The 26,702-nt window shown below is 40.8% G+C and overlaps 1 protein-coding gene across 3 annotated transcripts in view; it reads left to right on the top strand.

Annotated features, from left to right (window-relative positions):
* The window catches only part of LOC122815837 (death-associated protein kinase 1-like), a 913,045-nt gene that overhangs the window by 648,116 nt on the left and 238,227 nt on the right, over window positions 1–26,702 (top strand). For all 3 annotated transcript variants that reach the window (XM_044088647.1, XM_044088646.1, XM_044088648.1), the window contains one exon: window positions 15,064–15,166. In XM_044088647.1, coding sequence (XP_043944582.1) covers window positions 15,064–15,166 — 103 coding nt within the window. The remainder of the gene's footprint in view (window positions 1–15,063; window positions 15,167–26,702) is intronic.

The following is a 26,702-nucleotide window of genomic DNA, read 5'->3' as shown; positions in this document are numbered from 1 at the left end:
CACTCCCAGTTGCAAACATTACACATCACTTACAATCTACCCACTCATTTCAGTCAGACTTTATGTAGCTCATTTAAGTCCTGCCTTCTTTTAAACCTCATTCCTCCCCCATACGTACTGTTTCCAAAATTCCCATTTTTTTCCTATGTAGTTTGTTCCTACGCTTTTCTAAAGGTCTCAGTTCCATTTCTTTTAGCTCTGTTACTATATTCACTACTTCTAGTTGTTGTGTCTTTTGGCTTTTCCCAGTTAGGGGTCGCCACAGCGGAACTCCGGTCCGCTAATGGTTGGCAGTTGATTTTTACATGCTGAGTTGCCGGCCCTAACGCACAATCTTCAACGAAGGTACGCCCATTCACGCATGTCTCCACAGAAGACGCTCTAGCTGAGAATCGAACGGGACAACGTCTTGCTGTGAGGTGACAATGCTACCGCAGCACCACCACCACAGATCTATATTCACTACTTCTAGTGTAGTTGGTTTATATTTTGATTTTCATTTTCTAGTAATTGCTTTTTTTGTTAGCCACCATAATTAACACACAGCAAGGCCTTACCATGTCTAGGCAATTCCGATTCTGTATCATAGCTCAGAAAAATCATCTCCCTTGTCACACCAATCTGCCCACCCAACATGTACAACAGTGCATCCCACAGGGAATCCTTAAAATCCACCAACCCACCCCACTCCCAGAAAATATGTTCCCAACTACTTCTTTCTTCCCCATTACGCCTCCAGCATTTGCTGACTACCTGATGAAAAATTCTCCAGAGTCTATTGGTGTATAAAAATATGTATGTAAATATTTTCAAGCAAAAATCCTAAATCTTCTAGATTTTTGTTGCATACTTGGGAGACATACATGTATCCTCCCATTGTTTCTTTGTGAATTTCTTATCCAGTCGGTCTTCCCAATCCTTTTTAACCTCCTCTGAGTGATTCTTATAGTTATCATGCAGTATTTTATATGCTGTACTAATTATTCCTTTCTTAATAGCAGTACTGGTCTTTTGTTTAGTATCCCCCCCATTTCTTTCTCTTTGCTTATACTCTGATATCAGTCCTTGATAGGGAAGGCAATCCCTAACCTGCAGTCCAAATAAATTCTTACAGTTTTCCCAATCTATCACCTTTCCCTCGCTAGTTATTTGCTGTCTTGGTTCCTTTTCTAGTTTTCTTCAATTAATTTCACCCCCTCTTTCCTTTTGTTTATATCCCTAATTGTGATCATCCCTATCAGCAGAATCGTCTTTATCCATTCCTGTGTCGGCTTAGCTCTTAGGATACTTTCTGCTACTTTATAGATATATTCTGTATGATTATTGTTATTTTCCTTAAAGGCCTGCATCCAAAATCCAAACTTGTCCTTGTTTAATGAGCTTCCCCCCATGTCATCATCATTATCATCATCCCTTTCCAGTTTGAATTATAGTTTTCTGCTTGTGCTATGCATAGGAGCCTTAACTGTGTAGCTATGAAATACACCTTCAAATTGGGTAATCCCAATCCGCCCTGTTCTGCTGGAAGAATCAGTTTATCACACTTGACTCTTGCTGTCTTCTCCTCCCAGATAAAGTCCTTCAGCTGTTTATTAATCGTCATCCACAACTTCTCTGGTTGATAAAAATATGCCTGATCTGTGTATAAGACTAATGGGACTAAAAACATTTTAACTGCTTGTATCTTACTATCCATATCCATTTAACAAAGCTTCCATTTTCTGTTTTTGTATTATCTTTTGTTTAGTCTCTTCCTACATTTCCTTAGCTGACACACTAGAATAATTTTTAATCCACACTCCTAAATACTTCATTTTATCATGTCCCCATAAAATATGGATATTGCTTGACCAATTCATATGTGGGTACATAATTTACTGCTATTGCCTTTGTTTTAGCTTCATTAATTTTATATCCCAAAAAGATTTGAAACTGTCTCAAAATGTTCCACAACACTGTAATGTTTTTTTTCTGGTTTTGTCAGGTATAAAATAAGGCCATCTGCAAACAGAGACAGCTTTTCTTGGCTACCACACCAGTTATATTATTGAATTTCTGAGGCTCTTATTTTCTTTGGCAGTGATTCTAAATATAATGCAAATAGCAAAGGGGAAATAGGACACCCCTGCCTGGTTCTTCTCATCAAGCAGAAATTATCAGAGAGGTCCTCACCCAATTTAGTTTTCGCCTCTGATCCCTCAATAACCTCCTAATCAACCTTTTAATTTTTTCAGGAAATGCAGATGTTTCTGTTGCCCTGTTCATAAAGTCCCAGTTTACTCTGTCAAATGCTTTCTCTGCATCAAGACCCACCAACAACAATGGTATATTCTTATATTCTGCTTCCCTCTAGATGATGAATGTTCTGTTAATTTGTCAAATGTTTGCCTCCTCTCCACAAAACCACATTGATCCATATCTATGAATTTTGGCATTACTTTTGCAATTCTGTAAGCTGTTATAGACATGAATGCTGGGTCTGTATGACTAGACCGAAAGATCACAACAATGAATGTTTGTACATCGACACATTTACGTCGATGTACATACAGAGCGAAACACCTAAACGGCGAAAACAGGAATGCCGAACATGCTTCATAGCCAGCAGCATGATGGTGGGGATAAGGAAATATATCCTTTTCCCCACTGTAGTGCGGTCTCAGAGTTGGTATATTTAAGTAAGTTGGGGGGTGCAGGGGGGGCTTGCCCCCCCCTGCAAAAGCTAATTAATGTATTATTTTAGTTTAGATTTTACCTACCTGTGTGGTGCATTATGATGATGAATCACGTTCGGCGTTCTGGTTTTCGCCATTTAGGTGTTTCGCTCAGTATGTACATCGACGTACATGTGTCGATGTACATACATTCGCTGTTGTGATCTTTCGGTCTAGTAATATATACCCGTAAATGCTTTATAATCATGGTTTAGTATTGAAATGGGCCTATATGAAGCTGGATCGGATGGATCATTACCCTCTTTATGTATTACAGCTACCACTGCTTTCTTCCAGGATGTTGGTACCTCTCATCCTCTTAAAATACTGTTAGACAAAACCTTCCAGATCTTTATAATTTTTGTCTGCTAGCTTCCAAACTTCGTGGGGACTTTCCTGTAGATTGGTTATGCATCACAATTTTTATCTCCTCTCCTGCTATCCTGTTAGTAATTGAGCCTCATCTACCTCTAACCTTGGCATATTTAATTCTTCCATAAACCTTTCCATTTGTATCTTTTCTTGATTTCCATATTTCTCTGCTTTATACAGACTTTCGTAGTATTTCTGAAATGCCTCTACAGGATCTCATTACCTTCCTTGTTATAGGTTCATAGGTAGGTACTAGGCTATCAGCCCTAGGGGCCTATACAATCCTAGCCAAAAAGGTACCCTGGCTTTCGCCACCCAAGAAAATTATTTTCTTGTGCCCCTGTCAAGCAGAGCCACAGAGGTGATTCCCGGGGTGAATTTCCTATCTCACATCCAATCATCAAGATTTTTCTTGAAGAGTGCTAATGAGGAGCTTTGTTTGATATAGATAGGTAGTTTGTTCCAGAGTATTGAAAGTCTCTGGGACAGAATCTATCCCTCCAGCATGTTCTGTTTATTGTGGTGACAAGGTTTAGGTCCCTAGAGCATGTATCTCAGATGGATTGGGATTTCTTTAAGTGGAGCATGTCCAAGAGCTCTGGGTTTGACATAGCTGTGTATGTTAGGCAGAGATCGAGTAGGCGATATGCGACGGAGTAAAGCTGGAGTTTTTTTAGACGGTCTGCTTAGGGCATCTGTTTGAGGCCGGTAATCCTCTTTTTGAGGTATTTCTGTGGCCTTTCCAGTTGTTGACTTGTAAGGTACATACCAAAACGGGCGCTGTACTCTGTAATGGGTCTAATGAGTGACGAGTAGAGGGGAACAGTGTCCTCTTTTTTTCTTGGATGAGAAACCTTTTGTGATGAGATTCCATAAGCTTGGTGACAACCCTTTCTACTTTCTGTTCCCTGAGTCATTGTGCTAAATGTTTTTGTGCTGTAGTGTTATTATGAAAAAACAGTTGCTTAACAGCAATCTTTCTGAATTTGTGTATATTATCGAGGAAATCCATTATTTTCCGCTTAGCATTCTGCGGTTAATCCTTGTCTCATTCTGTGCAATTCCCCCTATTCTGCAATACTTTAACATTTATCAGTCCCTCTAAATAATTCTTGTTACTCCTTAACCATAGCTCCCTTTCATTTCCACATTATTTTTAAATTCCATTTTAATTTTATCCCACTCCCTAGCTATATTTTCAGAAGTAATTTCTATTCTCGAATAGCTCCTGAATAATCTCTATTATCCATTCCTTAAATTCCTCTCTTTTCAACAGATAGTTGGGAAAGTGCCAGTGTCTCATTTTTATTTCATTACCCTGTGTTTTTATTTTGGTTATTATTGGCATATGATCTGGAAATAGTTATTTGGTGCCTATCCAGACCTTCTGTTAAATGTACATGTTCCTGTGAAATGTAAATTCTGCGTAGCCTGGCCCAGTTTTTATATCTTGGGGAATAATATGAAAATTCACTCTGAACTCTTTTTACTGAATTCACATCTTCCATGCCACGTATTTTCAGAAATTTCCTCAAAAATGTATTCTCCTTTGTTATACTTTCCCTTCTGGGCTCTTCAGACACATCTTCACTGCTGAAAATCAAATTCCATTTCCCAACTGTAAGTAATATTCCTTGCTGAAAACTGATTATTTCTTCCAGAATTTTTTTACGCTCCCTTATAGCGGTTTTGGGTAGAATATAAATATATGCCAGTGTAATCATTCTCCCTTGCCAGTCGCCCCTTAGCACTACAAATCTGTCATTATTATTTTTTTATCCTCTTCTATCACTGTTGGAGCTCCTCTTCCAATTAATAAAAGTACTTCTCTTTTCCTGTATCCCATATATTCCCCTGAATAACCACCCCAAACACCTTTTTTTATCAAATTCACATGCTCAGTTCTTTCCAAGCATGTCTCCTGTAACATAGCTATTTGGACTCTACATTTTTTATGTAGTTTACTATTCTTTCTTTTTTTTTCATTTATCCATGAGATCTTTGAAATTTAAAGGCATTACAGGAAGTATCTCATTATATTAAAAGTTATTATTTGCACATTTTTTGTTAAATGTCTAGTTCCAGCTTTTGTGTTATATGCATGCAGTGTTTGGCAGGTGAAACTTTAATATAGTTGTTTCTTGTCATATCCATTTGAGCCCATGTCACATCTTATAAAACTTTGTTTCATTGGAAGCCCTCAAACAAACAAAATAAAATAAAACAAACAAACCTCCAATGCCCCCCTAAAACCTATTAATTTAATATGAACACACAAAACTATATACATCTTCAAATATTGAAGTTTTGCCCTCCTAATAGGAAGAAATGTCCCAAACTGACAGCCACACTCAGAGACTTGAGTTAGCCAAGGAAGACATGTTCTTAGCACAAATGGTGGTATTCAGCTATAGAGAGTTTACATTAATAGTAGTAACATATGAACACTGGTGGTGGATACTGTAAGAAAGCAGATGTACCAAGTCAGTAAGAGTGACGGACATATATAGTGGATATAAAAGATTTACACACCCCTGTTAAAATGCCAGGTTTTTGTGATATAAAAAAACGACACCACAGTAAATCATTTCAAAACTTTTCCCACCTTTAATGCGACCTATAACCTGTTCAATTCAATTGAAAAACAAACAAATCTGTTAGGGAAAAAATATAAAAAAATAAAAAAAGTACAATACAGTAGTTGCACAAATGTGCACACCCTTAAACTAATACTTTGTGTGCACATCCTTAAACTAATACTTTGTTGAAGCACCTTTTGATTTAATTACAACATTCAGTCTTCTTGGGATAGAAGTCTATCAGCATGGCACATCTTGACTTGGCAGTATTTGCCCACTCTTAATTGCAAAAGCGCTCCAAATCTGTCAGATTGAGAGGTCATCTGTTGTGCACAGCCCTCTTCAGGTCACCCCATATATTTTCTGTTGGATTTAGGTCTTGGCTTTGGCTGGGCTATTCCAAAACTTTAATTTTCTTCTTGTGAAGCCATTCTTTTGTTGATTTGGATGTATGCTTGGGGTCATTGTCGTGTTGAAAGGTGAAATTCCTCTTCATCTTCAGCTTTCTAGCAGACGTCTGAAGGTTTTGGGCCAAAAGGACTGGTATTTGGAACTGTTCATAATTCCCTCCACCTTGACTGAAGCCCCAGTTCCTGCTAAAGAAAAGCAACACCAAAGCAAGATACTGCAACCACCATGCTTCACCATGGGAATGGTATTCTTTTGGTGACGCGAAGAGCTGTTTTTGCGCCAAACGTATCTTTTGGAATTATGGCCAAAAAGTTCGCCCTTGGTCTCATCAGACCATAACACATTTTCCCACATGCTTTTGGGAGACGTTATGTATTGTTTTGCAAATTTTAGCCGGGCGTGGATTTTTTTCTGTGTAAGAAAAGGCTTCCGTCTTGCAACCCTACCACATAGTCCAGACATATGGAGAATACGGGACATTGCTGTCGCATGTAGTATACAATCAGTAGTTGCCAGAAATTTGTGCATCTCCTTCAGTGTTGCTGTAGGCCTCTTGGCAGCCTCCCTGACCAGTTTTCGTCATGTCTTTTCATCAATTTTGGAGGGACGTCCAGTTCTTTGCAATGCCATTGTTGTCCCATATTTTCTCCACATTTTCATGACTGTCTTCACTGTGTTCCATGGTATATTCAATGCTGTGGAAGGTTTTTGTATCCTTCTCCTGACTGATACCTTTCAACAATGAGATTCCTTTTTATGCTTTGTAAGCTGTCTGTGAAACATGGCTTTTGCTGTAGCAGGCAACTGAGTAAATGTCAGGAAAATCCTACTAGGACAACTGAACTTTATTTGGGGTTAATCAAAGTCTCTTTAATTGATGGCAGGTGTGTACCCAAGAATGAATGCTGTAGTTAGATCAAAAGGTGCTTCAACAAAGTATTAGTTTAACGGTGTGCACACACAACAAAGTATTAGTTTAACGGTGTGCACACTTATGCAACCAGCATATTGTGCATTTTTTATTTTTAAAAGTTTTTCCTCTAACAGATTTGTTTGTTTTTCAATTGAATTCTACAGGTTATAGGTCACATTAAAGGTGAGAAAAGTTTTGAAATTATTTATTGTGGTCTCGTTTATTTATATCACAAAACCTGGCAATTTAACAGGGGTGTATAAACTTTTTATACCCACTGTTTTTATAGGATGTATTGTCTGCAAGTACTTTGTATTTTTAATGCTTTTGGTATATTTTATGGATATCATTGCTGTATAAACATTAGGAATATTATTGTTGTACAAACATATTCTATTAGTAATAGTGTATGGCATGCACACTGTTGGCACTGGATAGTTTTATGCTGCTGACATATCTCAGTAAACTATTTGGATGTTGGTCTTGTAAAGGGTAACAGCAGCAACCAAAGAAAGTGTGTCTTAGACCAGTACCCTGCTAATAGTACAACACAGACACACTATGTAGTATGCATACAGAAAGTGCCAGCAGGATGAGGCTCAGAATATCATTTCATATGCTCATCAACCTGTTGCCTGCCCCTCCATCTTCTTCCTTCCCATTATTCCACTTATCCTATCCCTATTTAAAAGATTCAGTGTTTCAACATACTTTACCAGTCACTCATAAAGTGCATTTCCAGTTACTCACTGCATCTTAAGCACTAAATAAAAAAATATGTAGAAAGAAATTGTGAAAGTTTCACATAAGTGCAACAAACTGAATTCAGAATGCCATGTAGAGTTATTTGTTTTAACATGTTTTGTGCAGATGAGTAGATCGCCATGTACCCCCCCTCCCCTGAATCTGAGGGGCCTTGTATTTTCCATAACCCTTACTACTGTGAGAAACAGCAGTGGTTTGATTTTTGTAACAAAAAAGCATATGCCTTTCTTCATTCTTTGTTGACTTCAGAAAGGAAAAGCAGCTTAGGTTCTTAGTTACTTACTAGGCTAACGACCACCATGGCCTTTATAAGTCTAGACATGCAGTCTAGCCCAGGCATGGCCCTATGTGTCATGGGCATTTATTAGGAAGGGTTTATGTTGGTTAGGAAGTTTCTAGAAGTTATGTGTGTGTGTGAGTGGGGGGGCATGTTAGTTTCGGCAATCCTGTCTGTCAGAGACATGTGGGCCAGACCCGAGGTGAATTTGCAAATTCCCATCCATTGCTAAAGGTTATGCTTTGCTAAAGGTTATGCTTAAATAAGATTAGGGATGGACTCTGCTTCACATGGATGGGGAGACTGTTCCAGAGCATGAGGATCTCCTAAGACACAAATCTGTCTCACCAACATGTCTTATGTCACAAGCAAAATTTAAATCCTTGGCTCTAGTGTTTCTGATGCATTTCTGAAGTACTGTGTTTGAGTTTCTGTAAGTTAAGCACTTATGTTTAAAAGATGCTAGGAAATTACTTTTTTTTTTGTCCAGCCTAAATTTTGTCCTTCAGTCTGTAGGTAATGTACAGCTTCCTCATTCTTTGTATTTCAGATGTATTTTCTCAGCAGCATAGATCAGAGCATGTAATATCGACAGCACTTATACTGGGTTTTCTTATGAAGCTGTGTTATCAAATGATATAACTATCAGATTAGGCAAATTGAAACTGCTACTTTGTGTGAATGTGCCAGAACCTCATGGCATTGTTACAATGATATTTTATGTAAGTAAGGAGGGATTGTGGAGGAGTACAGGGTTCATGATACCTCCTGCAGAAATTCAGTGTCTGTGTGCAAGTGAATATAAAAGACAGTGTGAGTGTTCTTTTGCTGAATAGTGGGGTCTGCTGCTGGTGTTGTTGCTACAACAGTGAATGAGGCAGTGTCATGTGTTCTTGGTATTAAAAGGATTGTGGTCTGGCAGTTATAGTGGGTTAAGACTGTGAGCTGTAATTCCTAAGGTACATGTTTTGATTCTTTCAGACTTGATGTGTGCACTGTGTGACTTTGAGCAGTTCACTTAATCATACATTTTTCTTGGGTCACTTATGAAAAAGGATTATGTGGCCAGTGGACCTACCTAGTTAGTAAATTATTAATGTTATGTTGTCCCTATCTCGCCTTCCTTCTTGTTGGTTGGTTGGGTTTGGATCCGACCCTCGGCTCTGACTCCGCCGTATTCTAAAGCTCGAGAGCTTCCACTGGCTCAAGGCTAGTCCCTATCCTATCATGCTTAGCGCTAGTTACCCAGATATTGTTTGCCGCTTGAAGCTTCAAGATTGCTGGATACTGGCTCAGGCTAGGTTTTTTAATTTTATTGTCGTTTTTTGGTTTTAAATCTTGATATTTCTTCAGGGTCTCCCTGTAGTTTAATAGTGTTTGTTTAGCCCCCTGTCTCCACTTTCTGGTTGTTGTTGCTGTTGTTTTGGCCGTTGTTCTTTCTTCAGGCATGTTCCCCTTGTCGAATCCCTTTTTTTCTTAGAGGATTCCCCTTTACTCTTAGCCCATTTCAGTTAGAGGACTTTCACCTTATTCCCTCCTTTTCTGGTAAGTTGCTTTTTAAGTTAGAGGCTCTCCTCGGTCGGGGGAGTTGTCGTTTAACTTAGAAGCTCTCCCCCTTCCTTTACCTTTTTTTTTTGTTGTAAAAAAAAAAATTGTTTTTTAGTTTTTTGTGGTTATTGTAAAGCTGTTTGTCTGATACCTATAGCTTCAGCATATTGTAGCTTTGTTGTGGTTGTGATAATGTCCAAAGAAGCGCCCAAAGAATCCAAACCTTCTGGATTAAAAAAATGTGACTCATGCTCCCAGAAAATGTCCCTGACTGATTGAAATATGAGTTGCGTTTATTGTTTGGGAGCTGTACACCTGCAGGACTCGTGTTCTATTTGTCATGCTTTCAGTGCCAGAGTTCTGCAGGAGCACAAAAACAAATATATCTTGCAAAGTTTACTAAAAGGGTCTTTTGACACTCCAGCAGAAGAGAATCAGGCTAGTAAACCAGGGAAATCAACCAAACAGACAACTTTGTTGGTTCCGACTTCGGAGCCGTCAAGACATTTAGAGAAATCTACTAGTTTGTCGGATCTGAAACTTCTTGGGTCCAAGACCTTATCTCCTGCATTTCCCATCAGTGTACTCGGAACTGTCTAGGAGTCATAAAAGGACTAGATCTCCTTCCTTGGAACTGGTGCGGTCCACTCCACAGTCACCGATTCTGCAGTCTGTGGCGATCAGTCACCAATCGTCCACCCACTCCTGTCGATCATCCAGGAGTCTTTCGGACAATAATGTGGAGAAAGTGGTGAAGAGGCTTCTCAAGACACCGGCTCTCGCCAAAATATTATCGAGCTCAGCCTGTATGGATGTGGAGATGACTACTCTTCCTCTCAGACCGTCTATTCCTCCTTCGACTCACCTGAGCTCAGAGCTGGAGTGCATGGAAGTCATTGTGGTGGAACTGTCTGTTCCGAAAACCTCCAGTCTCTCAGTTCCGACATCCCCTCTGATCTCCTCGATACCTCCTTCTATCGAGGGATCTGGGAGCCGACACTCCCTCATCGGCTCTGGGGGGTGGGGGGATCGGCATCGGACCCTTGTCTGACCCCACTCTTCCTCTTGGAGCTTCAGCGCAGGTGAGCTCGGCTCCAACATCAGCCTCGGAACTATCACCCTTGGTGCGGGAGAGGTCTCTCAACTCTTCGGAGCTGGGCACACTCTCTGGCCAGGAGTGTGGTGCCTTTGAGGTGATGAGGAGTGTGCTGTCCTCTCAGACAGCTCCTCCCTCGGCTTCAGCTACTCCGTCCCCAATGGAGCCAGTGTCTTCCGTCTCACCACCCCTCCATTCTCAACTCAGGGAACCAGTGCCCCAGGATGCCCCATTGGTTGACCTCCCCCTTCCGAAACCTCCCCAGAGCATCCCCCTGAGGAGGTCCCCGGAAGAGGACATGTAAGAGGAAGCATGTGGACTCCCCTGAGTCTCTGACTTTGGACACGGACTTGGAGGACTTAAGAAGGGTCCCGGTGGTCTCTCTCTGAGGATGTCTGATTCTCCGACATCCTGGAAATCCTCAGGCAGAGGGGTGGCTAGAAAGTCCCTTTCCCCCTCTGAGGACGAGTCCATGTACCTGGATGCATTTGGTTCCTGACCTTCCACCTATTGGGTGTCTCCACCCTTCAACATGCTGCTAGCGGTAGTAAGTCAAAAGGCGTGGAACTCTCCGGAATCGATGGAACCAGTTCCATGGAGACCCAATAAATTCATAACGGCCCCTGATGACAAATCCTTCCTATCCAAGGGTATGCCAGTTGATGCTATGGTGGTGGCGGCTGCCACTAAGAAGGAATTAGCAGAGACTTCTACATCTGTCCATCCACCGAACAAAGAGTCACGTACGATGGACAGATACAGGAAGTGTGTCTTTTCTTCAGTGGCCTTTACTCTCAGGTCGCTGAATTATCTATCCCATTTCACCCGTCTTCAGAGGGATCTCCTGAAAGAGCTAGGAGATACCCTACAGGATCCTACAGCTGCAGAAGCTGCAGATAAAACTGCTTCTCAGCTTGCGACCTTATTTTCAATAATTAACTCCTCCATGCGGCTTATCTCCTATGCAGCCGATGGAGAGAGCAGGGCTGCAGGCACAGGAGTTGCCTTACGAAGGCATTCCTGGATGTGCCTTTGTCAATTTGCGGAGCCTTTCAAGTCCTCCTTTACCAACGCCCCCTCTGATGGCTCGTCATTGTTTGGGTCTAAGGTAAAAGAGAGTCTAACCAGGTGCGAGCAGGATGGCAAGACTCTTTCTACCATGGGAGTACATTTTTCAGCGCCTTCTCGACCTTACCACAAAGGTCAAAAGGGTGAAAAAATGTGGTTCCGGAAATTCCAGGGAACTTTGCCTGACACAAGTGGTGAATTTTCCTCCCGGGGCAGAGGGGAAAATAATAATGGGAGACGCCGCCCTCGTGGCAGAGGGGGGGTCCTCAGAGTCAGGGCGACAGAGATATGTCCTCTGGGAGGCCCTTCCATTGCTCCTGAAAGGGGCCCCATCTGTCCACCTCTGGAAGCAGTCGGGGGAAGATTGTCACTGTACCCAGAAGCCTGGCAAGAGATCAGAGAAGACACATGGGTACAGTCGATAATATCCAGGGGATACAATTTTCCTTTCTCCATGCCACCTCTTTCCCAAAAACAAAAATCCATCCCAGATGGCCACCCAAACTGAGGGAGCAAGCAAATCTAGAAGTTCAAAAGTTGCTAAGAAAAAGTGTCATCCAAAAAGACCCGCAGACCAAATCAGATCCGGAACTTACTCAAGGTTCTTTTTAGTACCAAAGAAAACAGGGGACTGGAGGCCCATTTTGGACCTCAGCAGACTCAACAAGTCTGTCAGAAAGACAAAGTTCTGGATGGTGACACTGCAGTCCATACTTCCCTTTCTGGGAAAAGACAATTGGATGTGCTCCATCGATCTCCAGGATGCATACTACCATATCAAGATGGAGAGGCAGTCCAGGAAATTTCTATGCTTCTGGCTGGGAGCCAGTCACTACCAGGTCAGAGGTCTGCCCTTTGGCCTCACCACAGCCCCCCAGGGTGTTCACTAAATGCATGGCAGCATCACAGCTCATCTGAGACAACTAGGATTCCGGGTGTTTCCATATCTAGACGACTGGCTCCTTACCGCCACCACCGAGCATCGACTAACCGAGACAAGGGACACCACAATATGCATCTGCTCTCAACTAGGCATCACTATAAACTATGAAAAGTCTGCCTTATTGCCTTGTCAATATATTACATTTATAGGAGTAGATCTAAACACCAAAGATATGATAGCAAAATTGCTTCAGGAGAGGGTGCTCACCATTCGACACCAGGTTGCAACTCTAATTGGGAGAACAAAGACTCAAGCAAGATTTATTCTCAAAGTCCTGGGCTCAATGGCGGCAGCTATAACTCTAGTTCCCTTGGTGCGTTTCCACATGAGTTTATTGTAGTGGCTCCTCTTTACTCAATGGTCCATGCAAGATCTACCCATGTCTCACAAAATTCTCTTTACGGAGACCTGCAAGAAAGACCTAAAGTGGTGGCTTCAGTCCACCCGGCTGACGATAGGCAGACCATTCGTTCTTCCCCAGCCAGTGGCCACAGTGACCACGGACACTTCCCAGATAGGGTGGGGGGGGCATTATCTGGGACAGACTGTTCACAGAACTTGGCAACAACACAAGTACCGTTTGCACATAAATGTCCTCAAGATGAGAGCGGTGCTGCTGGCATTGCAAACAATTCACAGTTCTCTCCCCACGAGGACTATTGCGATTCAGACGGACAACATGTCAGTGGTATGCTACATCAACAAACAAGGCGAAACCAGATCCTATCCCTTATGTCAAGAGGCCCTAAGAGTGTGGCAATGGGCGATGTTCTCCCAACGCTTTCTGATTGCGACACACATTCCGGGGAAATCCAACATGATAGCAGACAAACTAAGCAGGGCTATCCTTATGCCTCATGAGTAGTCCCTGAAACAAGACATTGCAAATCAGATCTTTCGCAAGTGGGGCCAGCCTTGCTGAAATCTTTTTGCCACATCCATCAATGCCAAATGCAGCACTATTTCGCCCTAGTCCCCCCACTGGGACAATCACCCAGGGATGCACTTGTTCACGATCGGCCTCTGGGACTTCTGTATGCCTTTCCTCTGTTTTCTCTGATCCCCAAGGTTCTTCAGAAAGCAAAATCAGTGGGTTGCAAGTTAATCCTCATTGCCCCCTACTGGGCTCGTCAAATCTGTTTCCCATTTCTATGGCCCCATCTCCTGGAGGAGCCTTGAATCTTGGACCCAGCTCCAGACCTGCTGATGCATCAGTCGGGCACACTTCATCCTTCCTTACAGACCCTCAAGCTGACAGCTTAGTTTCTCCACTTCCCGGTTAGGCCAGGCTTCCTGACATCTCCCTGCCCGTAAAACATATTCTCATCTACTCTCACAAATCCTCTATGAGGAAACTGTATACTAGTAAATGGAAACGGTTCTTTTGTTGGGCTGTCAACAATAATATTGATCCTTTTACTACACAAATTTCAAAGATACTAGAATTCCTGACTGAAACTTTTAACCAAGGAGCTGCAGCAGCAAATTGTCCGAGTTCAGTTGGCTTCTATTTCCAACTTCCATGTGGGAGAAATGGGTTCTAATGTTATGTTCCACAGGCTATGCAAAGCTTTTCTGAGTGGTACCACTCTTTTGAGATCCTTGATAAGAGAACCACTTCCTCCTTGAGATCTAAATTTAGTCCTAGCTGCCTTAATTCTTCCTCCATTCGAACCAGCCAGTTCTTGTGCTCTAAAAGTTTTGACTTGGAAAACGATTTTCTTGATTTTCATTACCTCAGCTAGGAGGGTATCAGAATTACAAGCCCTTCCATTCAGTCCCCTTATTTAATTTTCCACAAAGATAGGGTTTCTGTCAGGACCAACCCTTCCTTTCTACCAAAAGTTGTGATAGTGGTGGTATTGCAATGTTTTGAAAAGCTGGAGACAGGGCACTGTGGGGGAAATGCACATTGGTCTATGCAGTGTAGGGTTCAGTTTCAGAACTCTACAGATGTGATATTTCACGTCATTATTTTCATCATTCACGGTGTGATGTGGCTTTTGATTTATTAAACAAATAAAGGTCTTCCTTGTTGATTGGTTTATGTTACACTACTTGCTGTATAAGCAGTATGTTACATACTTCAGCTTGTAATATGTATATGGTTTAAGCAAGAGTACAGCTTGAAGTATGTTGCAAGGTATGTGATCTGAATGCAAGTCCGTTGGGTACCTCAAGGGCTAGAAATTTTTTCTCACTGTATCAGTTACAAGCCATCTGTAATGTTAGTTTCATTATTTATATTGTGTGATGTAAGCATATCCTGCAGTTCATGCTGCAGATACTAGAACTCTTGACATCATTTCAAGATATAATGAAAAGTGTTCAGTTTTCTCCTATTGTTTGATTAGCTCGGGACAATTTTTGTTTCTAGAGTTTAGGAGTCGTGGCAGTGTTATCTAAAATATCATGCATGAGGAAGACAAGGGCTCCTTCTTCCACAAGAGGTGTGGCTATCTCCCAAACAGACCTTGATGGTAAGTTATATTGCTGGAAACTCATTAGAAGCTTAAAAGAAATGTTCTTAGTGTTCTCCTTTTTTGAAACAAATGATTTGACATTTGTATTGCTTTAATACTGCCCATAGGATACTCCTGTGCTTTTCATGTCTTCTTGGAGTTTTCTGCCAATAGTGTCATTTCATGAATGCTGTCTTTTTAGATGAGTTCTCTTAGCATCTTTTCCCTGAAGTATTGCACAAATCATGTACACTGTGCTGTTATGAGCACTGGCCTAGTGTAGCATTGCTCCTATACCTTACAGGTAATGAATAGTGTGTCCCAGTATATCATTACTGAAGTGTTGCACAAGTGCTGAGTGCCGTGTTTTTCAAATGCCTCTCTGCATTATTCCATAAGTAAAACAGAAGTCATGAATGAAGTGTTCTTTATAGGTTCTTAGGTGTTTACTAGGCTAACGACCACAAGAGCCTTTTAAAGCCAGCCATGAATCCCAAATCTCTGACGAGTTCTATCTCTTCCATTATGCCATTACTGTAGTATTCTACATATCATGAATACTATGTTCTGCTGTGTTCTTCAGCTTACTTCCACTGCAGAGGCTGGACACCTGACCTGGGTTTAGAAGCTGTTGCATTGGCCAGGTAAGGAAGTGTTGAGCAATGGTTCAGCAGCTACATTTTCTTGTCAGGAGAGACTGATAAACTGTGAATAGTGACTCCTAGCAGATGCTAGTGGTGCATGCATTTGCATGCATATTCTACAGATTTGCAGTCTTAGTACTTCAGAAACAAGAATTAAAAATTCTTCCTGCTGCTCAAAGGCTATGAACTTCTTCTTATCTGCATTTTGGCAGCTAGTAATCCTTGTCTGGGTATGAATGAGTGCCTGTTTTTCAGATCATGGGAGAACAGCCAGACATTAGATTCACCAGAAGGCAAAACATTGTTAATGAAATAAGAACCTCTGCACTCTCAGCAGTCTCAGTCTAGTTCTGATGCGAATCACTGTACAGTGCATTCCTATCACAGTTCTGTGTTGGCATGAGGACTTTGTTTCGATACATCCTTTTCATCAGGTAGTGTTTTGCTTTTATTGATTTTTTTGTATTATTATTATTATTATTATTATTATTATTAATCATTAAAAGGGCAGAATTCTGCAAATGACAGCATATATTCCATTCATATCTTAACCTACTGAGTTGAAGTATTTGTTTTTAGTGGCATACATGTTAATATATTTCAGTCATGGAGTAGTTACCCCATCTAAGTTTGTAGTTCTGTAGTAAAAAATGTCTTTTGAAGGTACAGATCAGTAGTAACACTTATCAGTGAGGATGATAAATGTTAAATCAGAATCTAGATTTTAGGTACTTCACAGCAGTCACTCATAGGATCATGGGAGATTACTAGGCTGTCAACCTGAAGGTCATGTTAAGCCTAGCTGTTTCAACCCAATTACGATGAAGATGCTAGTCAGTAGCCAAGATTGCATGTAGTGATGACTGCCCATGTCCAGGAGGGTTGTGGATGCTATCCCTGTTAAGAATTTACAGTGCCCCATCCTCTCGTCCAGGTTCCTCTTGAACAGTGTCACATGAATTGGTAGCCTATTACAAAGATGCAGCAGTCGCTGGGGACAAATCTGTCCCCCAGTATGTCCTAGTTAAGTTGCAGGTCAAATTTAGGTCCCTAGAATGGGTAACCCTAGTCCCGTTTGATTTGCTGAAATGCAGCAAGTTCAGATTTGGGTCTTGGCTTGCTCTGTAGGCCAGGCATAAGTCTCCCCTAAGAAGTTTATATGACACAGAGTATAGTGACAGGGACTTTAGTTGGTCAGTATAAGGCGCGTGCTGGAGCCCCTTGATCTTCTTTGTTAGAAACCTTTATGTTTCAGATCCTCACTTGCATCCTGTGGCCACATTATAAAGTGTCAGATGTGGGGGCATTAAAATTCCACGTTTGCATTCCCTATATCCTGTCTTAATCTCTGGAGGGTCCATCAAACTCTCTATAGCCTCCTAAACTGTTAACAGACAGCAGAAAGCTGCATATATGAGTGAGGTGATAACTCTTTAGACATATCTGAAATCTCAGATACATTATGTCTACAGAAAATTGCATATGGTTGGCATTAAAATAAGTTAGATAGTAATTCTGTTTTGTAGGTCAGTTCTGAAAAAGCTTATTGACCTCTTTGATTCTGGGTTCAGTGGTGATGATGTCATTGAGACTGTTAAACTGGCTAGAAGATAAGCTTTCAGGTAGACAACTGTAAACTTTGTTGTGTTGCCTGGACTACAGACTCATATGTATGTCAGTGAAGGATGGCATGGATCTTATGGCTGAGACTGTTAGTACTCAAGAAGGAGCCCAAGAGCAGTATCCTGGATACACAATTTAAAAGAGAATGGCACCTTGTACTACATCATTTGGTTAGCCTATAGGTGATGTTGACCTGTCTTAGATACTTATGTTATTTGAGCATCAGTTGTTCCACAGTCAGGATGCATATTTCAGCTGTTTCTGCACATTACGACCTTGTGAAAGACATAGCCCAGTTCCTGCTGGTTATATAGTTTCATAAAGGAGGACCATGTATTTGTTTTCCCTTGAAGCAGCTCTTCATCTGTATGAATCCTGAACTTCATGGCTGTCAGGCTTGCCCATCTGCTTTTTTAGCCTTCTTGTTGTGCTGCACTGAATTTCAGTTTTTAAAGATTCTCTTCTTGATGGCTATGGCCTTGTATAGTGAATCATATTAGTCTGTTATAAAGATTAGTTGAGATCATGCTTCCACTGGAGCTGGCTTCTGAGTTCTTTCATGAATCCATCAATTCATATGTTACTTTTCTTTGTGGGGGCAGAACTTAGGGAAATAGAGGTCTTCACATCCAGGATGCCCATTATTTGCTAACAGTAGCTGAAGCAGCTCCATAACTTAGGAAGATGAAACACTTGTTCACGTCCTTTGTTTCAGGGAAGGAAAGGTTGACAATTGCTACTTAGACACTTGTAAGTAGATCAACAAATGCATTACAGTCTGCCATCAAGCAGAGACCTACATTTGGAAAATGCTGTTGTTAAAGCCTACTTTACTACAGAAGTGGCTGCCTGTGCTGTGTGCTTCTGAAATGTCTCTGTTGCAGACATTTGCACTATAGCCATTTAGTGTTTGCTTTATACATTTACAAAATATTATTGCCTCAAGTGAAACTCTTACCAGATGGTCCTAGCTTGAAAATTACCAAAGTGGCCTGGCCAAGCGCTTCAAGCTGCAAGAGCATTCCACTTGCCATGGTAATTTACTTTTCATAGGTGAGTCTAGTTTTGCACACCACTGCACCACTCACAAGGCTGAGCAAAGATAGGGTAACAGTTAGTTGCCTCTGAGGTGGTAGAATTCATCATATATTCAAGGCTGTTAAGTCCTCTCACCTCAAGTATGAATTTATTTATTTATATGTTTGACATTTGTTTACTGGAAAAGTCCAACTGGGACAGAAAGTGCCCATTTTCAGCAGAGGCCCTAGGGAGAAAAGCTCCACAATCACAATATTTCAGAAATCACGTACAGATATTTTCAAACACAAAGTATCATGTTACATTACCAAACAACAAGTACAAATATTTTAAATCACGAAGTATCATGTTACAAGACAAAAACATAAGGGTGAAAAAATGTAATGAGAAAAACATAGAACATATGCTTCATAGTAGAATGCATTGCTAAACAATAACATGAGTTGAAGAGAATTTATCCATCTATCTGTTCCCATGCTAATCAGCACATCAGGCAACTAGTGCTCTCCAGCGCTCGTTTCCATAGCAGTACAGTTTTTATGGGGTCAGGTTGCTAGCCCAGAGCCCAACCCTGTTCCCATGTATATACATAGGTTCGGGCACACACACTCATACCTATGACCAGTTTAGAGTGTCCAAGCCACCTATGGCAATTTTTTGGAATGTAGGAGGAAACCGGAGCACCCAGAGAAAATCCATGTGAATGCAGGGAGGACATGCCTACTCTGCACAGAAGGCACCCAAGCTGAGAATCAAACCGGATAACCTCTTGCTGTGAGGTGACAATGCTAACCAATTTACCACTGAGCCACCCGTTGAAGAGAATAAGCAAGGAAAAATTCACTAGTCATATTATGTGTTACTTAGACTAGTATTTGGTAAATGAGACCTGAGACAATTCTAATAAGATAGTTAAAGAGATATCAGAGATTACATGATTAGAATCAGTGAGGTGAAACTGAGTGATGTCTTAGTATTAGAGAGGTGTTTCTGTTATGGTTATAGAAGGAAGACGGATGGAGAGAAGATGACTATAAGAAGAATGCAGGGTAGGGTGTCTTCAGGTAGCTTAGGTGAGTAGGGAGAAAAGAGGTATAGGAAAGGTCTGCAGAGATGAATTAATAAAGTAAGATAGTGGGGAAAACAAACAGGAGTGGAATAGGAGGCTGGAAAGGATTGTGAATGGGATCTAGGTTGAAGGGGGTGAGTTAAGTATAGTAAGTTCAACCAGGATTGGCACAGGAGCAGATCCAAGATTTTGTAAGGTATTCATTTAGGGAGCATGTGAAGATGGGTAGATTAAAATAGTTCTGGTGGTTAGAAGTAAGGAGTTCCAGTTTTTGCTACTAAGAGTATAGCTTTGTCCAGGATATTTATTTAGTTTATTTATGGTGAGTAGTTGTTCGTCTTCCGATCTAAGAGGTCTTTTTGGAAAAGACATGTTGATTAAAGGGGTAAGAGTTGGGCAGGCTAATGGTTTGTGTATGATGTTATGTATTGTTATAAGTTAAATGTAGCAGAGGTGGAGGTCCAGCCAACTTATGATTTTATGTATTGTTATAATTTGAATGTAGCAGAGGGGAGGGGGGAGGTCCAGCCAACTAAGTGTATGCAAGGGAGGATGAATTAGTAGCAAACTTGGCAATTTTGTTATAGCAGCTTTCAAACTTGTTTTTTTTTTTTTTGTGTTTATGGAGGATTGTAAATTAGTTAGAATTGGTGCTCCATAAAGACCAGAAGGTAGGTTTTAGTTACAGTCATTTTGTGGGTGTACTCAGAAAATTATTGTTTCTGTATAGCATGCCTAGTTTTTGATGGGTTTTCTTGATATTATATTTGGATGTGGAGGTAAATTTTAAGATTATCATCTGTTATGACTTCTAATAGTTTGGTATGGTGGACTAACTCGATTTCAGTGCCATTTGACAAAAAGACTTTGAAAGATGCTTTATTAGGGGTGAAAGTTTTGGGGCTAAAGAAGAGGAGGTTGTTTTTTGGGGGGAGTTCTTCCATTGTAAGCCAGGTTTCAATGGAAATGACAGTTTGTTGAGTGATTTCTTGGAGGTGAGTTAAGGCGTCTGAAGAGCAGATGATAAAGTCATCTGCATATTGAATCAAGGCCTTCACAAGAAGATGAATGTAGCTTATTGATAAAAATATTGAACAGTAGAGGGCCAAGGATGGATCCTTGTGGGACTCCTGTGGAAGTGGAAAGGTATGTGGAGATGGATATTTGCCTTTTTACAGCTTGTTGACTGTTGGCAAGGTAGCTAGAGAACCACTGAATAAATGGAGATTCTAAACCCAGGGTAGAAAGTTGATTGAGAAGTTTACTGTGAGAGGCCATGCCAAAGGCTTTTGCTAGCTCTAGAAATACTGCAGATATAAGTTTATTAGAGTTGCAAGCTGTATTGGCTGTATCTGTAAATGATTTTAATGAGTAGAGGTGCTGTGGTTTGAACACAATCCATGTTGCTTATTGGTGATTAGCTTATTTTGTAAGAGATAGTGGAGAACTTGATGAATGCATCTTTCAAGGATTTTAGAGAGTGGAGACAGGATGGCTATGGGATGGAAATTTGTAATGTCAGTGGAATTATTTCCTTTATGTAAGGGGGTAGTGTGTGCCATTTTCCACAAGTTAGGGACACAAGATTTTGTTACTTATCTGTTAATCAGAATGCTGATTGGGTATGTTATTGCATTTGCAGCTAGATTTAGGTAATCCTGGGGAAGGTTGTCTGCTGAGGAGGAACAGTGTTTTAATTTACACAAAAGCTTTTTTTATGAGAGTTATAGAAACTGGTTAAAAGGTAATGTGGGTGGAGTTGTCTGCATGTGTGTTGGAGAGGTTACAGATAGGTGAGGTTTGTGAAGGAAGTGTTTTAGGGTCTAAGGTAGAGGAAGTTGGCTGTGTGGAAGAAGGTGGGTTAGGTGAGTTTGAGGTTAAGTTGACTACATTCTATTAAATATGTATTGAAATACGTAGTTGTTTGAGGAGGGGGAATGTCTGGGTATGGACTTGGATTCTTTTTTGTACCTGGGCTGATGAGAGAGGATATGAAGGACCAGAATTTTTCAGGGTTGGTTTTATGGCTATCTTGTAGCTGAGTATAATAAGACTTTTTTATCTGTAGTAACTTGTTTCTTGATTTGGTTTTGTAGCTGTCTGAAGAGTTACCAATGTTTGTCATTTGTATTCTTTTGCCACTTAATCCATGTTTTGTCTCTGTCTTTCATAAGGAGTTTGTATTGGTTGGTGAGCCATGGAGTATGGCTGTTTTTATTATTTATTTATTTTTTTTGTATGCTGTGGGTACAAGGTGTTAATATTTAGAAATGCTGCATTGAAGTGTTCAACTTCATCATTTAAGGGGAGTCTTTTTAAGCTGGACCAATTAACTGCATTCATAGATTCAATGAAAGATCCTTTGGAGAATTTGGAGAGATTATGGGTAGTTTTGAGCTTATGTTCCTTTAATTGTGTAATACTTCTGTGGGTATAAGCTGGGAGGTGATCATTTAGTGTATCAGGGAAGGGTATGTGACGAGGTAAAATTAGATTGGTTGGTAACAAATTCTGGATAGATTGTTGGGAGTAAGTTTTGTTGTATCTTGTTGGTGAATTAATAACTTAAGTGGATCCAAAGAAGTTCATGCTTTTGATTGCTGAATTTGCAGATAAAGACTGCCAGTCAATGTTTACATCAACCAGGAGGATAACTTCATTTGTGATTTTTATCTGTTATCCAGGATAGTATGTTTTCAAGTATTGGAATGTTCTGTCCTAGACGGATATATAGCACAGCAATCCATATGCTCTTAGCTCTATTAAGTTTTAGGAATGACATTAGAATTTCTGCTTTTACAGAAGTTGGGATTGTGCCTGTATAGAGTTACTGTGAGCATATTTGGAAAGATTATAGCTGTTCCACCTACCTTTTTATGTATTCTATTGAGCTTAATAATCTTATAAGCAGGGAGAGTATTTCAGCACCTTTTATTTCAGGCTTTAGGCATGTCTCAGTTGTGGCTAGGATGTCTGTGGTATGTTGGGTCATTTAGCCATGAAAATCTGTCATTTTGCTGCATATGCTTCCAATGTTTAGAGTGACTGCTTTTAAACTTTTAGGGTATATTTTGTGGTTTGGAGTTTGATTGGGGGTTTGGGGTGGATGTCACCACATTGATGTATTGGGGATTTGGGGTGGATGTCACCACATTGATGTATGGTGGAGAAAGAAGGTTTGTTTATTATGGCATTTTTGGCAGAGATGCGTAGAAGCATTACCTTAACATTGGGACTAACATTTTTAGTATTTTGGGGTTACAACAGTGGACTGAAGTTGCGGGAAATAAACTTGAAGAGATTTTTGAGTAGTTAGTGGGAAGATGGTTGATAGGTGATGAAGAAGTAATGGTTGAGGTGTGCTTATTTATTACTAATACTACTGGTGGTGATGAAAGGAGAGAGAGGAGGTGGATGAATAAGGTGGTACAGGAAGGAAATAGCATGGTTAGTGTTGTAACAATCATCTTGCAGTATGGTTAGGTGAGGTAATGAGCAGTGATAATTGTGTGGAGAATAGGGAGGTTTTGATGGGGAGGGAGCAGAGTACGATTTGAGAAGGAATTTAGAACAGAAGTGGGTGGAGATGGTATAAAGAGAACAGTGTATGATTGGATAGAAAATTAGGTACAGGATAAGAGGGTGAGTAGAGGAGGTGGAGTAAGTGAGGTAAGTGTAGATGTGAGGGTGGGTGGGAATTGAGGAGACAGAGCAGAGGGGTGGAGTGAAGCCTGAGCATGGCAAATAAAAGTATGAATATGACAGAGGAAAGAAAAAAGTTAAAAGTATGAATATGACATGGCCATTGTTCACGTAGTTGTAAATGACTTGTGATGCACCCTAGTAGATCATAATGAAGAAGAACATGATGGAGATCTGTGGAGCTTCTCTACGCATGTCCTTAAAGCTAGAAGGAAACTGACTGGGTGCTGTATCATACCATTACCAAGAAGCAAAATATGGTTGACTTTAATAATTGGCTTAGTTATTGGTATTAGTGTAAGGGATTCCAACTTGTGTCATTCTGGAGGGGCATGGATGACAGTCCAACTTGTTTTGCCAAGGATGGACTACATCAGAGATGCTGTCTGCCCCTGTATTGCCATTTAGAGGCAGTGTCCGTCTACCAGTCTGTTAAATGCAAATTCAGATCTTGCAAACTGTAATTTAGAGTTACCCTGTGCTAAGAACCTAAATGAGAAAATGCCCTCCCTTGAGGCGTGCCTAACTCTAGAAAATGTGAATAATTGTGCTGCCGGTGATACTTGGTTTTGGAACAGTGACACCATTTCTTCCTTATCTGGCTTCTCTGTCTACACTTTTTTAGGCCCAAGTATACAGAAAACAGTAATGCTGGTAGTGGCCTGTCTAACTTTTATCCAAAACACCATCATATCCAGACTTATCAAACAGGGCAATGTTCTCAAATGTATTGATATCCTAATATCAGTAAATAAAGCCTCGTATGACATCCTGGCCAACTTCAGAACCCCATCCATGATGGCCACAAATCATGCAGCTCATCTTAATAAATTTGAGTCTGTTTCCCTTCACCCCTTCTGGGAGGCTTTAACTACACCTCCATTAACTAACAGACCTTCACTTCTATCAGTAAGGATGTTCAACACTTCCTTGATTTTTATCAGTGCAAACTCCCTCAGCCAATAGTACCTTCTGTACCATGGGCAACAACATAATCTGTCATGTCCTCACGCACGCAACCCCTGTTTGCTCTTTACCCATTGTCATACCCTCACATGTCAAATTGGATCACCATGCTGTTGTATTCATCCTACAGTTTCAGTGCCAGTCGACAACCTCACCATCTTTAAGGACTTATTGAAGGCTAATTTACTTATGATAACTAGAGAAATTTCAACAGCTCCCCCCCCGAACACTCTCATATACCCAGAGCTTGTACACCCATCTCAACTGTTGCACGGAGACTCATGTTTCTTTGCCCTAGAAGTACAACACATTCTTTAGAAACAACCCCCTCTGTTGGTACTCGACTATAAACAAATTCTACAATAAAAGGAAAAAAAAAATAAAAGCCATAAAGAATAGAACAAAAGGTTAAAAAAATAATTCAGGAGCAAAATCAAATCTTGCAGAAACAGTTATGAACTACAAATTGCTACCTCAGTAAAAAGTAACCAAAAGGCAATGTTCAGTTATGTAAAGAGCCTCAGAAATAGTACCTGGCATTGAAGTGAGCTAATTCCTGTTGGCAACACCAACTCAAATCCTGATGATATAGTTATCATCCATCCTTGCAGATAAATTCAGAGCCAATTTCTGTCTCCCTCTGTACTTCACAGTGCAAAATATCTAGTCTGCAAACACCCTGGTGATTAACTCCGAGTACATACCTCAGAAAATCTAGATCCCTCAGAACCACAAGGGTGGGAGACTTGAACCTTGACATGGTTATTAATAGAACGTGCTGGAGGGACAGATTCATCACCCAGAGACTCCCTATGCTGTGGAACAAAATCCCGGTACATGTGAGGCAGAGTACCTCGCTGGCCTTGTTCAAGAGGAATCTTGACCAATGGATGGGAGATCGCAGATATACCCCAGGGATTATTTCAGTGTCACTGCTTGACAGAGACACAGCAAAATAATAGGCATAGTTTTATTCAAACTAAAGGGGTGGTGAAAGCCAAATAACTATGGGCTAGGCTTATAAATGCCCTTGGGCAGATAGCCTAGTATGAACCTATGAACCTATGAACCTATACTAAAAGCATTTCATGTGACCAAAAACATCAGCTTTATGGGTCCAGATTTGTTTCCTGGTCAGTATGAAACCCCTTTAGCCGTCCTTCTCCTTAAACTGTTGAACAACTGCCTCTCCACTGATATGTACCAGATACCTGAAAAACAGCTGTAATAGCCCACCCCCACCGTTTAACATGGCAACTATAGACCCATCAACCTCACCAGCATCATTTGCAAGGTGATGGAGCACATCATCATGGACCTTAAACAGGGGACCTAGGGGGCTTAGAATCCATAAATTCTAACCAATTTGGCTTTGAAAACGCAAGATCATGATTATGAAACCTACTTTACTTATTTGAAAGAGTCATAGAAGAAATGGATGAGGGTAACTCTATGCACACAGCTTACCTTGATTTAGATAAGGCTTTTGACATTGTAGCCCTCTCTGGCATCATTAACTCAATATAAATCCCAGTGTAACCCAATGGATTGCCTCCTGACTCACTGACTGATACTACTGTATTAGAGTTAATGTCACACTATCCACCAAGAGACTTGTCAGTGGTGTACCCGAGGAGGACCACTTCTATGTGGCATCTAATTCTTTGATGACAAATCTGACATTAATGGCCCCTATCTAACCAAATTTGCAGACTGCATGTTTGAAGCAGTTGTTCACTTCCCTGAAAACTCTAATGCCCTCCATGAACACCAATTTGGACAAACTTATGAGGTCAGAATCACAGTCTAAAGATGAATGCCAAAACGTGTAACATCATACTGTTTGGGAAGCAGGAACTTTGACTGACTTACCACATAAACAACACCCCATTAATCTAGGTACTTTCATGGATAATGAACTGTCTTTGGACCACCATGTATTCTTTGTCATTTGGAAAGACTTTTACACCACCCGGCTGCTTACTACAGATATTTCCTGTCAGTCAGAAGCAGTCATTGTTCCACTCTACTTGTTCATCATCCAGCCCATACTAGAATGCAATCCACACTTCAGTATGTACCTACTGTAAATACCTAACCCTCCTCTAAGAACTATTGAGTATGAGCTCCCTACATTATCCAGAGATCCAAGATGCCCCATCTCAGTCTTTTCTGTTGGCTACTGGATTTACTAACCTGTAAATGATCCAATCCTGCTTAATATATTACTACTCCACAAAACAGAAGGAAACAGAAATACAAAATCAAGGGATGTGAATCTGTATTGCAACATAAATAGGACATGTGGGCAAGATAGCTATCTCTGTCAAATAATTCCTTACCTTTGGGGGGGGGGCCCTGCAGTCTTTAAAACAAAGCACATCCCTATCTGCCATTAAATCTAACCCTAGAGGAAATGGATGGAAACTGCAAGTTTACTCCAGGCCTATCTCCCTATTCTATAAGGACAGGGGGAGTAGCTAGTCGGGTGTACCAGTGTACATCTGGATTG

Source organism: Protopterus annectens, chromosome 11.part0, assembly GCF_019279795.1.
Source record: "Protopterus annectens isolate FY-2018-M chromosome 11.part0, PAN1.0, whole genome shotgun sequence".
Classification (NCBI taxonomy): domain Eukaryota; kingdom Metazoa; phylum Chordata; order Ceratodontiformes; family Protopteridae; genus Protopterus; species Protopterus annectens.
Note: the sequence above shows the minus strand (reverse complement) of the source record. Positions and strands in the feature narration are given on the sequence as shown.